This window comes from Mycteria americana, chromosome 10, assembly GCF_035582795.1.
Source record: "Mycteria americana isolate JAX WOST 10 ecotype Jacksonville Zoo and Gardens chromosome 10, USCA_MyAme_1.0, whole genome shotgun sequence".
NCBI lineage: Eukaryota > Metazoa > Chordata > Aves > Ciconiiformes > Ciconiidae > Mycteria > Mycteria americana.
In genome coordinates, this window is record NC_134374.1 from 23,683,003 (window position 1) to 23,698,473 (window position 15,471).

At 36.7% G+C, this 15,471-nt stretch overlaps 1 protein-coding gene across 1 annotated transcript in view; it reads right to left on the reverse strand.

Moving 5' to 3' along the window:
* The window catches only part of LOC142415037 (connector enhancer of kinase suppressor of ras 2-like), a 215,289-nt gene that overhangs the window by 136,508 nt on the left and 63,310 nt on the right, over window positions 1-15,471 (reverse strand). The window contains exon 3 of the mRNA XM_075512981.1: window positions 3,857-4,020. Coding sequence (XP_075369096.1) covers window positions 3,857-4,020 — 164 coding nt within the window. The remainder of the gene's footprint in view (window positions 1-3,856; window positions 4,021-15,471) is intronic.

Below are 15,471 nucleotides of genomic sequence, written 5' to 3' on the forward strand. Positions count from 1 at the left end.
CCCAAGAAAGTGCCAGCACTGTCTTTCCTACAGTGAAAGATACTCTCACCTTTTGCACTTCAATTTTACCCTTTCAAAAACCAGATTATTCTACCATTTAAAATTATTTCATTTTTAAGGTAAAATACATGTACTTCTATATCACCGTATTGCCACTTCTGTTATGCACGGGTATATCAAATACTTTTATTTTTCCCTGTTTATATTTCTTACATCTCCTTCTTTCCTACTGCAGTTCTTCCAGTGTAGAATCTTGATGGGATTCTCATATGTAATGCCTAGTTAAAGAAAGCTCTGAATTCAGCTTTCTTTCAAAAGAAAAATTATGATCTGTGATTGTACATATTACTAACACCTCTTCTGATTTTATTCAGAAATAATATGATGGTTGCAATCAATTAACCAAGACATAATATTAGTTTATATTCTTTTCATGTTTATTTGTGAAAAGTGGATCTAAAATCATATCAAGAGCAAATGTGTAATAGATTCCTCAACTAAACTTTCCCTGCCTTTAATAATTTGCGTTTGAGAGTCTAGTTAATAGCTGGTTTAGGACAGGGAAGAAAAAACATGGGAGGTTTCTCCTTTATTTTTTTTTTCTCTTGCACTTAGAACCCTAATTATGGATCAGCATTTAGTTATGTATATGCTGTGTAATGGTTTGCATCACTATGATAGAAGCAGGGACATTGCTCTTTGGTGTGTAACCCCAAACAACTACTCCCCATGCCCCCAAAAGCCAGTGGGCTGATGGCCAGGCCCTTAGGGAGCACATATGGAAAATATGGCATCGCCACATGCACTTTCGGTGTGTTCCAAGAGCTTGAGCTCAGACAGTCAAATTTCTCTTTGTTTCCTGAAGCAACATAGCTGTTGTGCAGCTAAACTCACGACCAATGTGCAGCTGAATTCCTGATGCATCACTGAGCCTAAGCTTACCTGAGAGATTTCTACAGCACATTGGAGGTGCTTCTGTTCAAAGCATTATACAACCCATCTAGCTAAGGTGGAGTGGAACATCCTGCTAATACTGCCTGGAAGAAATAGGCCATGTAACTTGGACACTGCCAATTGCTAAACAGAAATCAATTAAGAAATCCATGTATGGAGGGGAAAAAAAAAAAAAAATCAATGCTCATTGACATGGCCCAGTGAGTGGATCATATGCAGAGTACAAAGCAGTACTGACATATATTGATATAAACAGGAATGTAGCTATCCGTGATCCAGACAGGAAGAAAACACAGCGTGCATAGCATTGTGGATGCTCTGCCAGCATGGGACTAGGAACACATGCCATGCTGAATGGGGCAAATGGAGGGACGGAGGGAGAGACCTAACTCTTGCTCCTGCTGTTACCACCCCTCCACATGTGGAATTTTAGACCAGATTGTTTGAATTGATGTTTCCCCTCAATTTTTTTCATAACAAGCTTTGAAAAAAGTTTTTTAAAGTATACATATATATGAATCTACAAATATACTTACTTTGTACTCTATGCACCCTGTCCATATATACAAACAGACACACAATGCATTAACGTGTTGACATCTTACTAACTGGGGCTGTATTCTAGCTGCCCATAAACTGTATTAAGTTTGCTTATAACGTAACTCAGGAAATTGGGGTAAAATGACATGCTCTTTAAGTCATTCTGATTCAAATAATTTCTTATATGTTGGTTCCTGTTGAGTGGCATAAGCAAATACCCCTATACGCCCTTTTTTTTTTAAATTACTTTTAAAATAAGGCCTTTCTTCTGTTTTTTTAGGCTAGCTAGTCTAAAAACCCATTACAGGTATGAACTCCAATTCACAATTTTCACTGATCACTTAACCAGCTGTCAGATTTTAGTGCAATAATCTATTAATGTTTCAAGATTTAGCACAGAATAAGAATACAATTGTAATATTTTAGAAGTGTATTTCAGTTGTTAATAAAGGCAGCATCAGATCGCCTACCTCAATTATCATCATTATTTAAAAGACTTATAGAAATTCTTAATTATGCTTTTTGGTTAGATTAAAATTCTTATAAATTATTACAGATTTAAAACAGATATTATACTTAGTCTTGTAAAACTTTTACTTGTGATCCCGGCTCATTAAGCAGCTGCAAGAATTGAAGAATGTGTTGTGCATAGCAGCAAGGCAGAAATGTCAGAAGCAGGAGAATACCCCCAAGAGCAGAGCCGCAGGCAGCAGACTCACTCAGCAGAAAGCACATGGAATGGGCAGGAAGATAAAAATTTAGAAGGAGGAAAAAAAAAAAGCAGGCATTTTAGAGAGAGAGTAAGAAAGGAAGGGTAAGGGCTTAGAGGCAGGAGGCTAAATAAATGATACCAGGAGCTGGAAAATCCCCATCCTGCTTTAAAAGAAAAAATAAGGTCATGAGACGGCACAGTAAGAGAAGAGCTGCACTACTGACCAGCAGCAGGGCCAGCATTTAAGAGGTACAGTTTCTTTGTTTAAAAAAAGAAAAAATAATAACAAAAAAAAAAAAAAGCGAGGGTCCTCCTAATGGGCACACATGACTGAAGGGCGTTCTTTTTCCAGAGGAAACTTCTTGGGTCTGCTATTTCTGACTAGTATCAGGGCATAGCACTGCGTTGTTCTTTAGACAACATAATGTAACATTGTGGGGTATTTAGGTTCCTTTTATGTGGAAAACAACGTTTCAGAGAAAAAACTCTTGAGTTCCATTTTAAATGTTTCCAAAACACAAAAGTTGTTGGGTTATGCAGTATGCACCACTCTACAGGTATGGCTGCATCAAGGCCAAAAGCATTTCTCTGATTTGACATATATGTTACTTAGGTTGTAAGAGTAGATCTCAAGCTACATTAAGTATATTTTGTAATTAGAGGTATATGCAAGAAGCATATGCATAATAAAATGTACTTCATACTGCTTTTTTCTTAGATCAAGTACATTTTTCCCATTTGTTTTCTATTTCACTGCTAAATGCCAGTTTCCCTGTTGGAGACAATTTATCTTATCAAAATCCCACAGGATAACCTAGTTTGTACAAAAGCAGAACTCCTGATAAAGAAGTAAAATACTGGGACTGTCATATGTAGTTTACCCACGTAATTTTACTATTTTACTTTTTTTTATTTTCAATATCCTTTCACCTGTTCACCTCCAAAGTTATTTTTTCTTTAGAATTAAGTTAATACATTGCATTTTATTAGCTGGTAGGAATTAAATAACAGAGGGGAAAAAAGAATTTTCCCATATCAAATACTTTGTTAAGAGGCTAACCGGATTAATAACCTGTTACATGAAAAACCAGTATTCCTCCAAATTTGAATGCTTGCAGGTTGCTAAAAAAAAAACCAAACCACCTTTAAATTGACACACGTGTCTATACTTTAGATAAAGTCAATTTTATCATTCCAGTCTTGTCTTAAAGCTCATTTTAAACAATCTTCCAGTCTAATTAGCATTACCTTCTGGCTCCTTAGTACCATCCTTTTGAATGCTGGCATGGTTAAAACACTCAGGTCTACTTGGTTTACTATAGTGTGGCAAATGTCAGTGAAATACAAGGGCATATGGCATGTAATTACAGAACCATATGGATGCCAGTAGTGATAGTCAACAGTATTTGAATGCAAGAGCAAGAAATTTAGAGGAACAGCAATAAAAGACCATCATACATAATCATAAAATGGATCTATATAGTTTCTTTACAGCTGAAAGAAGCCTGTACATGTCTGTCCTTTAATGAAGCAAAGCCACTGTGTCTGTACAAGCATATAGCTGTAGAGTGCAGCCTACGCTATTTTAGTTTTGGTTTGGAAATTTATAAACCCCGATTATTAAGATGAGCGATGCAAGAAATCACTTACCAATGCACATAGCAGATCAACTGCTTCCAGTATCAGTTCTTGGTGGCCAATGCGAGTGACTCCCAGTTCCTCAAGCTCTTGATGAGTGATGTGTAGCAGCTGTTCGCCGTTGATCTTTTCTCTTTCAAAATTTTTTATGTATTGTTGGAGGCAATCATCAAGGCCTATTTAAAAAAGCCAACAACGCATATTCAGAGAACGGAGACAAACAATCATAATTCTGTAGTTCACAAATATAGAAATTTCTTGGGAATACAAGTATAATTCCTTGTTTGGATCTATTATGGAAAATGTGCAAAAAAATTATAATTTAACTTACATAGTATAGTGCATACTACTAAAGAGAAAAGTTTGTATTACTGACATTATTGTCAACATTCTTAAACATTTTAATACTAATTTTAAGCCTTCATGGTACTTATTAACGAGACAGGGGGAAGGACAACGAAGCACAGAGTGGCATTATAGAAAACCTTTTCCTTATGATGTCATGAAGACCTAAATATAAGTTTAGCTTATGATTAGGAGCATATTCTTCCTGGTATTCCTCTTGTAGGACTCTTCAAAGTCATACGGTGTGGCCATCACTGATTAGGAAGAGTGTTTTTCAGGCTCAGTAACCACCTACACTAACTCTGCTACACCCAGTGCCAATTTTTTTTTCCCCTCAAATCAAACTATCCAACTTTCTGAAACTCAATAACACACAAATGGTTTTGTTACAAAACCTTTGACTAATAATACAATTTTGCCCCCACACAAAGAATTATTCCATTTTGCCCTGAAACTTGATCTGGTAAGAATAACAGATTTGGTAGCTGCCACATGATTTATTTCTCAGACCAGAGAAGGGACTGATTAACAACGTAAGTTGAAATATTTTTCATTCCTCCAACTCCATTTCAGAACCACACATACTTTAAGTTTCCAGCTAGAACAATTAATTGAACACAAGACTCTACTATTGAAAGCTACGTGAGGTTATGCAGAGTTCCCTCAAGGGCTCTGTCTAGAATTCTACTAGATTCAATGAAAACCTGATATGCATACGATTTTCTGCAGACCTACAAAAATTCAGCTTCAATAACTTCTTTTACTAAGTAGAATAAGTAGAACACTTTGATTCTCAACTATTTGTCCTACAGTGAAGCAAGTAAACCTAAGATCCATAAAAAGTACAGATATCCAGAAATCACAGAAATAACCAACTTGGGCATTTAAGATAGAGCTTTGAAATATCTTGATTTCTGCATGCAGCCTTCCATTAAATACACATGAAGTTACCAGTATGGTTAAATTAAGGAGAAAACATGTATGCAAGCACTAAGAAAACACAATGTATATAAAGAAAAGGAAAGCAAAAGGCATATGAACAATATTGTTCTCATTTTTCTGTTTAAAAGTTCTCACATATACAATATATAAACAGAAATAAAGCAAAAGTTAGTTATCTTCATTTCCTGGGTTATTAATGTAAGGAAACAGATAATTCTATCATGTACCTTAGTATTTTTTTAAAGAGAAATTTGTAGTTATTTTAACATTTTTTGAACGACAAAGGTCTTTTTATATAACCAGAGGATACAGCTTTGCAATGATAAACAGAAATATATTCCTCTAAATTAGTACAGGAACGCTAAATGAGATAAACAAGAGGATGAAGGAAGTTCACCAAAAACATATTAGAAAACTACATTACTATCTATCACTGCATTTATAAAAGTGATTTAATTTGATGTAATAAAATTGGCCTATTTCATTGTAATAGAAAATATTAGCTAAACACATAGCTAACATGCAATACCCCAGCCTAAATGAATGCTGGGATTAGTTAGCGTCCAGAGGAGAATTTCTAAAAGTTATAGGAGGACTTGGTCACAATAACCAAACCACCTGCTGGGGAAGTGAAAGCTTGGGGAAGGTGAAAGCTTGTGGAAACTGAAGTCAGAACACGTGAAATTTAAAGCTATCCTGTAGACAAAAATAGTTGATATTGTCCATGTTTTTCTATTCTCAGGTTTTTAAACAGAGTATCTGAGAAAGAGAGATCTGACACCTTATATTTGGCATGCTGAATATTACCACATTAAGTCTCAATTAAGCCAACATAATTCAGTTGAGACACAAGGACTGTGATGACACGAGAATTGAATAAAACAAAACAATGTATTTGTCTTCTGTTCCATAAATACAAGGGGATATTATTGCAGTTTTCTTCAATTAACTTATCTTTCAAAAGTATTCAATTATTTACCCTGTAAACTGATAGTCCTAAGTTATGTTATAGCGCTCATTTATCATTTACCACGTAACATGCACAGCTTTACAGTCACTTATAAATATATCCCATACAAAACTAGATTAGTGATATAAAATGTCATATTTTATATGTTGTTATTAGTAAGTATGAGGTAGTTTTTGGGTTTTGGTGGGGTTTTTGTTGTTGTTGTTGTTGTTGTTGTTTTAACCTCAAATCAGCAGTCTGTTTGTAACTAATACCTAAGCCTTTTCTCTGTTCTGGAATGGTCTGCAAACAGGAGACCGTTTCTCTGCATCTCTTCATGGTTTCAAATGATTTAATGAATAATTTTATGTATGTACATTTCAGTTTGGATTGGTTGAAAACTGGTCACTGCAAGTTCTACATTTATTATTTAACATTTGAAATTCAGAGCCGTTACACGTTTCTGTTCCCACTTGCTCAAGAACAGTTCTTAGAAACTATTTCAGAGCAAATTCCAAACCCCACGTGTTCCAGATTTGCTTTTAGTGAATATTTGCCTAAAACTCTTCAGAAGAAGTCACTGAAACTGATACCAGAAATTAAATTATTTTGAACAAAAGTGAAGCAAATTAATTTAAAAATTCAGTATCAGTGGCCACAAATAAGCATTTGTAGTATTCACAAAGATTTAGAAAATACCAAACGTAAGTGACATCCTATGAAAGCTGTGTAGCCAGATGTATTAAATGTGCCTTTGTGCCAGAGAGAATGTATGACAGAAGAGCAAAATATGAAATTTGTATTATTCATACTGCTCTGTAATAGCTCCCCAGGGCATCTTTAGAAGGCGTTTACTTAATGGTGCAAACAGTATGGCAGTTGACAACAGAATACAGAAATATATCATTAATGGAGCAGGCTGTCTCATAGCATGACAGCATTTAATAAATACACACACAAAAAAGAAATATTTGCCCATTGCTGTCTGCTTTTCTATCTAGGAGCTAGGTGTTGTATTCCATTGTTCCTTTTCTTGCAATGTAAAATTTTGTGTTTGATAAGTGTGAGGTGTTAAAAAGCAAGAATTTAGCTATCAGTAGTTTCATTCTTTATTATCATGGCTATAATTGTTTTTAGCATGAAATATCAAAGATGCAATTAGAAAGAGTACAGAATGAGATCATTTTGACTCACCAAAGCCAAATGGAATATTTATTTCTTCAAGCCACTTAGGCCTCATTAGTGCTCTTTATGCAATTTTCTCGATACAATTTCTGTTTACAGATAAGACTTAAATTAGTTAAGATTCATAACTGCAAAAAAGTAAGGGGCATTAACTCTTTTTTATATGTAAATAAACAAAATTAAACCACTATTCCCACGTTACATAGTGTCAGTTAGGCAAGAAACACAGAGGCTTGCAGTTCTGTTTCTGCACATTCTTACTTTTTTGGGGTGCAGTTTGTAACTAACTGATATCCTTCATAGTGCAATAAATTAATTCAAGGAAGAGGGTTTAAATGGGTATGCTTTATTTTAAAGCTGAGATTTAACATCCATGATGAGAAATCTGCTATATTTTCTCTTTCCATTTTTAAGTAAAAGAAACCTTATTTCATCCACACGGACTAGGAAAACTTTATCTCTGTATTCAAAGAGTAGAGGAAAACAAGCATCTCTGATATGTTTACTGCAAACTATCATTTTGTAAATAAGGCATGTAGTAAATTGCCTAAATCAAGGAAACATGAAAAAGAAAGCAGGTGGAAAAAAGGTAGGGAGAAAGGTCAGGAAAAGAAAAGCCAGTTAGCTTTAAAATGTTTATTTGCTGAACTGCACGATTAAGAAAAAAGGGATCATTACAACAAAAAACAAACCAACATGTTATAAAAAAAATTATCTGTAGAGCTAGCTAAAATCAGATTTAAGTATTAACTCAGAGCCAACATTACAAAAGAGGTGCTACAGATTGTGGGCAATAAGACCAACTGAGATTAAAAAGAATCTTTCCATTGATGTCAACAAACACCAAGTTTGTTTTACATTAAAAGCACAAACATAGTTGCCATGTTATGTAAAGATCTGTCCCTTTCTCTCTGGCATTAGACAGGGATATTGAAAAAAAATTACTATAAACCTAAATGAAAAGCACAGGTTGTTGCCCTCTGCAGGAAGTCAAATTATGCAGACAGGGCAGCTCTCACAGGGGAGAAACGTGGCGACAATAACTTTGTCAAGTGTGATCCATCACAAAAGAAAAGGCATTTCCAAGTTAAAAAGTCTGTCATTTCCAATTTTTCATAAATCTCTCCATAAGTTACATCTATTCTCTTCTCCTTTTTCATGCATTTTAATGGATTCTTGTTACTTATTGTAAGCTATGCTGGTTTTGTAATCTATCCTAAAAATTCCTGACCAAGTGATGGTTTTGTTCATACTACATCATTATTCCCAGAGGAAAATATACAGCAGCTGGCTAGAACAACAGAACACTGGCTGAGAAATGGAGGGGTTACGGGAAGGGCAGACAGGAAAGGTCCTTGACAGTTCAGCTTGTCACAAACATGACTGCTCTCACAAGGTGATTCTTCTGACAGAAGAGGGTATACAAAATAATACACTCTGTTTTAAAAATGCAGTGTTGCTCATTCTGCTTTTCGGGTCTAGGCTGAAAGAGAAGGAAAAGAGCTCAGTGGAAATGCATTCACCACTTCTGACTTCTGCAGTTTAGCGCTGATGCAAGGAAGTGTTAGAGTCCACTTACGGCCGGTTTGGCATAGAAGTCAAAACCACTTTGATTAAGGGTCTGAGAAAGTGTTTAACATTTTTCCTAATTAAAATAACTTTTAAAATAAAAAGCACATAGCAGAACACTAAAATCACAGCTGCACAAAGGCTTATACACAACAGCAAATTTGACGTATAGATACAAGTGTCTGTGGAATCTGGGTCTAAAGGACAAAACCTGAAAGTCAATGGAATGATCTCCGTTTGGTCAGAAGGATTACACTGGTCTGCCAAGAGCAAATTAATATGCCTATTAATGTATCTCATTTGACTAATAAAAGCTATACAGCAATCATATCTCTGTTGCAGAATGGTGACTTGTGAAAAATCAATAAATCAAAGTGAAATGGGGACAAAATCAATTTTCAAGTGTTGTTGTGCTAGATGTTGGAGGAAATCCACTAAAGCTGCTGCGTCCTTCAGTGAAGATAAATGCAAATGGTGACTGCACTGGTTTGTGAGGGCAGATATCTGATATAATATGACCACAGTGCACAACAGGAGCATGCCCGCACCGGCACACGCGTCTCAGGAGTGTGAGCCGAGTTGTGAGCCACCAGGGTCATCTAATCATTCAAAGGAAAACTGATTGTACTGAAACTACCTCTGGGTGAAAAGGATTAAAAAAAAAAAAAGGACAGAAACACTGCAAAGAAGGGAACAGAAAAGGCAAAAGACAACCACAGACTGTGCACGCTTTGAGAAAAGGCATAGGGAGAAAGACTGCTGAAGTAGGTTTGGAACCATAAGAAGAGAAACCTATTGTTTGATTCCTGCTGGTTTTTGCAAGTGACCTTGCACATGACCTTCCAAATAAACAGGACTGCACCTGAGGCACCTCGCCTGATTCCACCAATGGCTTCTCTTCCTAGGCAAAGCAACTTGCAAGTCCAGAAAATTCACTATTAAAAAAGGAAACTCTCATTTCTGTGCTGGAAAGTATCTAATTAATTGGGGAAGGCAGCACAAGCTTCTGCTCCTGTCACAACCTTCAGTTTACGTATGCAGATCTTCTTAAATATATTCAGTGTTTAACAGCATTTACAGGCTCAGTCCAAGTTGCAGTTGTTACAGAAAGCAAAAAAGTTGGGGTTTGGTTTTTTTAAAAAACAAGTGATATTTTCTATATAAAGCAATATTTAGCAGCTAGCTAGAAAGATCTGGAAGAAATTGACTGGTTGGCTAACAGAGAGAAGTAGGTAGAGAACACATGCCTTTTCCTAAATAATTTTATTGAATACATACATCAATTAATGGGTGTTCTTGATCAAAAACATTTATTACATTGGGCTTCGGCATAGTGGATCTTTTCCGATTCTTATATAATTTTAACAATAAAAATCATCAGGTGGGTATTTTTTGTCAATGTTAAAAGCTTTTTAAGAATTATTCAGTCCAAATAAAGAAAAGGCATAATCCTCAGGACCATGTTCACACTAAGCTGACTCTCAAATATCAGCTATTTGCTCCTAAGCCCTTTCAGGAGGAAAAAACCCAACTGTTTAGAGTGCCTGGAGAAAAGGATCTTCATACCCCCACAATTCAGAAAGAGACAAAGGGAATGTGTTTGAAAACACTCTAAAACACCAAGCTTGGAGTCTTTCAGACCTAAACTTTCCTAAAGTTTAGAGACTATCTAAAAACTAGAGGATATCATGCAGTATTTTGCATCTTTAAGCCTGCTTGTTACAAACCTGACCTATAGCAATATAGTAGCTAGATTACAGAATTTCATACAAAAACAACATTAAAAATCACAAGTCATAGCATGAATGCACAAACACACAAAAAGGAAAGAATTAAAATTCTTCTGAAAAAATTAATCCCTCAATTCTAGCATTATCTGACCCTTAAATGCTTGACTGTGCAAGTATAATATGTTTAAATGTAGCTTCCCAGATGAGTTTCCTCTGCGTCACTATAGTATTCACACAGATACAGATGGATGTTTTAGATGCAAATACTGGCAGACTTCTGCTACTTGAATTTACAAATCCATCATCTGCATGAACAGGAACTAGAGCGGGATGAGCACTTTGAATGTTTCCCAGACACCGACTGACACCGAAACTGTTGACTTCCATTCCAGGCTTCAAAGGGGATTGAACTTTACTGGATGTAAACTCTTCCACTTGTCTCAGACCTCTGGCTAAGACCCTGCAGGCCCACAAGCTACTTCTCTTAGCTCCTGTTCCCCTCTCCTGATAGAGCCAGGCTCGACATCTGCCCTGTCAGAGCCCTCTGCAGACATGCTCAAGCACCAGCATCCAGCCAGCACACCCGGGCTTTTGTCCAGCCAGACCAGTTGTCCCACTCTTGGCCTTTCATTCAGAGGGCTCCCTTCTCCTCAGCCTCTCCTGTCCGCATCCTTCAGCTACATCCCACACGCCAGCCAATGCCACTGCCTCCACAGTCCCAGTTACAAGCATCCTCTTCTCACCCTCCTAATTCTTATCACAAAATTCTTAGTTTTTTCCCCTAACAAACTCCTGCATATCCCTTCATTTACTGCCAGCTTCCACTTCCAGAGGTCACATTTTCTCTCCTTCCACACTGTCCCTATTCTTGTATTTTTCTATGCGTGAATTAGGCAGCTTCCTCTCCTCTGTACCAGCAGGGAAGCAGTGTTACGAGAGCACAAGCTGGAGGGAGATGGAAGCTTCTGACCTCGGTGCTTCTTCTCTCCCCAGAAGAGGTCAGAGCTTCCCTTGCAATGACAGATCTCCTCAGCCACAAGAACCTTTTGTAAAAGGGACATAATCCTCAAGAAATGTAAAAATCCATAGCAAGTTCCTAAGCACATGAATACCCTTTTTCTTCACCTCCAAAGTGTCCTCCTCTGTGAATAAGGGCAAACATCACAGCCACTTCACCAAGAGTGCATGTCTGAGACACAAACCATCCTCCCAAGTTCTATCCCATATGCAAAACCAATGGGAATACTACATCATCACTGTAACTTTTTTTTTAGCATGGCCAAAGTAACAGGCTTTCCCATAATCTCAGTGTCTATAACTACAAGCTCTCTTTGGCAGCATTTTTCCAAGATAACTATATTATCAAGACAAAAGCTGTGCTGAAATTACTAATATTTTAAGAGTTCAGAGCATCTGAGAAGGTTTTATAAGCAGATGTGTCAAGCAATATTAATAACAAATGAACAAACTGCTGCACTTATAAAATCTGATTTAATGATACGCCATCACCCTTAAATTGACATTCGTATATATGAAGTAAATGACTTAATATAGTTCTGCCTTTATTACCTATGACTGAATAATAGGAAGCGAAGACATTCTAACTTTCTCCTCACAAACTGACAGGTGGTGTTGAGCTGTGGCATTATCACGGAAGTAATAAACAGCACTTTCAAGAAGCTTTGCTGGAACTACACCTGACCTTAAAGATGTTTCTGGAAGAAAAGTGTCACACTCAGAGAAAGTATCACATTGTTGATTTCACAACAATCTTAACCTCGAGATATGTCACTGATGCCGTTACTGATGGATTTCCCATAAAAGTGATAAAACACAGAAGTGTCTTTATTAGCGCTCTGTGCTAATAAAAACTTGAGTCTTTCCTTAGCCTCATTAATTTTCTCCTTGATAAAGATGTAACAACAGCCTCCAGTCATTTTTGAAGCAGCATGGCTGAAGAATGACCTGGAAGTGCTAGCAAGCATCTAAAACCCAGCACGTTCATACCTCCCATTTATTTGATGATATCCTTCCACATTCCAGTGTGACTAAGCTGAGAATACTTGGACAATGAATCTGCCTCGTTACATTTATTTTAAAAGAGAAATGCTTTGGCCTAATGCAAGACAAGTACTTCTATCTATTTCCTGCACTGGACTCATGTAACACATTGCTTTACTTTTTCAAGGCAGAGTTTGATGAGAATCTGTTCTGGCAGAAGCACTGGTTCCAACTTAGAGCGGTACCCTTGTACATCCTGCTCCTCGTGCTTGGTACGACTCCGTGTGCTGCTATGTAGCGAATTGGGTCAGAAACTGCTCTATGGTAACTTCACTCCTTTTTGTTACCAGCTATTTTTAACTGGCACGAATGAAGTGGAATACACCAGTGGATGAAAGAGCAGATGCTTAAGCTGGCACCACTGCCAACATACATGCTTTTCAAGCTGCACCATAAGAAAGCCGCATTTGATAATTCTTTACTTTGTTTTCTCTTTTATTTGCTGAGATAGCCAACTTATGATCACCATCCCAGCCACTGTTCCAGACATCCTGAAATACATATCGACATTTTAAAAAACTTTTAGGATTAGCTAAAAAGACAATATAAAATAAATTCACAAGGCTAAAAATAGATTCATATTTAGAAGAATCTTCTTGATTTATACTCAAACCAAAATGCAGAACCAGCATAATCAAATTCTCACATCTCTTTACCCCATCATGAAAGAGCAAATCAGAACAATTTCAGAACAATTCTGGTGATGATTGAACATCTCGAGGATCAGTAATAACAGTTAGAAGAAATAACATCTACCCTGCATGCATGAGGGGTAGTGTTGCTTAGAAGTGGAGAGCTGATGTGATCAGGTTTTGTATTCCTCCTTTTTGCAGTAAGTGCCAAAGGTTGTCTTCTCATCTCCCCGGACTGGAGGGTAGTGGCATAGGTGATTCAGAGCGCCTGTTCCAGTTCTCTGTTTCCAAGATGGTGTTTTTGCAGTAACTATTAACCTGCTGCCAAAGATGATGGGGGAAAAAAAACCCACAACATAAAACCAAAAAAGACAAATCAAACCAAAAACCACCAACAAAAAAGAACCCTTCTTAGGTGGAAAGAAAAATATTAGGAAATCAAGTATCATTTCCTTCACTAGAGCCTAAGCACAGTGAGGTGAGTTTATTTCAGACCCCTGTTGTCTCCATTTTAGAAAGGTCAGAAATTCTAATAAGGAAGGAACAGCATTAACCATGTTCTTGTATACAAGGACTGATCTTAAAAGCAAAAGCACTAGAACAATAATATAACTGAAAGCTCCTTTCTCCCACTTCTGAGGATTTATCCACCTGGCACTCCCGACAGGAAAGTCTTAATCACAGATTGACCTTCAAAAAACTACAGTTTGATATCATACAAAATCAAACAAAACTATTGCACCAAACAAGTTTTTGTACAAGTAATGCAGAGATATGCCCCACTTGTCCCTGTCTTAAATGCAAAGAAAAAAATACTGAAGAGATAGATAAAAAGTCTGTCTGAACTAATCAATAGAGAGAAAAAGGAACTTGTTGGGCAAAATTCATATAATTGTAAGGCAGACCTTTACATTTCAGTGAAATGAATCCTACCCTAACAGTATCTCTGACGAGCTTGCAATAGGGGTCTACATTAAATTCAGTTTATAATCATATTCAAAACTATCCAGGCATAGTGTCACAGATGCTTCAGAACAGTCACTTCCCGGCCAAAACACGTATAAAGAAACTGAAATTTTCTGAGGCATGTATATGGCTGCAAAACGTTATCAACAAAGTAAACTTGTAACAGGATAGCCAGAATCCCCATATCGCATTCTGTGTCAGCAAGTGCTAATGCTTGCAAAGCTGAGTGGTGATAAGAGAGCTGAGATAGAAGAATCAAACAAAAAGTGCTACAGATGTTTCAGTGCCAAAGTACATTAATTCTTGTTTTGACTTCACTGACATATTTTACTAAAAATCCTAATTATCAAAAGAACCGCGAAATCCAGTGAGGACATTTCTAGTGAAAAGCCCAAACAAATAAGATTTCTGCTCAACTCAATTTCTTCAGCAACTATGAGCCTAGGACCTAATTCACAAGTAATAGTTTAAACACCTGCAAGATACAAATCCTAGAAGTAAAGGTAGGCTTGACAATTCCTCACACGTTTGCCACAAATCACTGGGAATCTGCTTTCGGATTGCTGCAAGAAGTAAAGAAAAGGCTAGGATTTGATTTTTCAGGGATATTCAGAAGCTTTGGTGATAGCATCTGTTGGTTGATGACTTGGAAATCCTGTGCATCAGTTGATCTGGGATTTCACAGGCACCTCTTGTTCCTTTGATTTCAAGGAAACACTGAGGAGGATGTCACGCACAGCATTGCAGCTCCTGTTTCTGCTGTCCTGTTGACTCTACAGATCTGGGTGATCTTAAATTACGTTCTTAAGCAGTTTGGAGGAATTAGTTCTAGCAATCTGTGATTAGCTCAGTTAAAATTCAGGTAGTTGTCAGGAATTGTCAATTAATTGTCAGGAAATTCCCATACTAGGAATTCTTATTTTTATCGATACAAACTGTGTGAAACTAGCAAAGCTAGGCAAATGGGAAGAAATCACAAAAGAAAGAGAAATCAAACTGTAAATCCTACTGAAAAAAGAAGCTTTTCTCTTTCTTTACGTTTACCCATTTTTATTCTACATACTATGTTACGTGATGATGCCAGACAAATTTATTATAGTTGTTCTTGAATAGAATGAGAGCTAGAAATTTTAATTCACTACCACTTTTCATACAGTATCAGATTAAGATAGATTAAGTCTCTGGCTTCAACTACATGATAAAAATATTACTACATCTTAAATCACTATTATTTTGTGTTTTAATTCT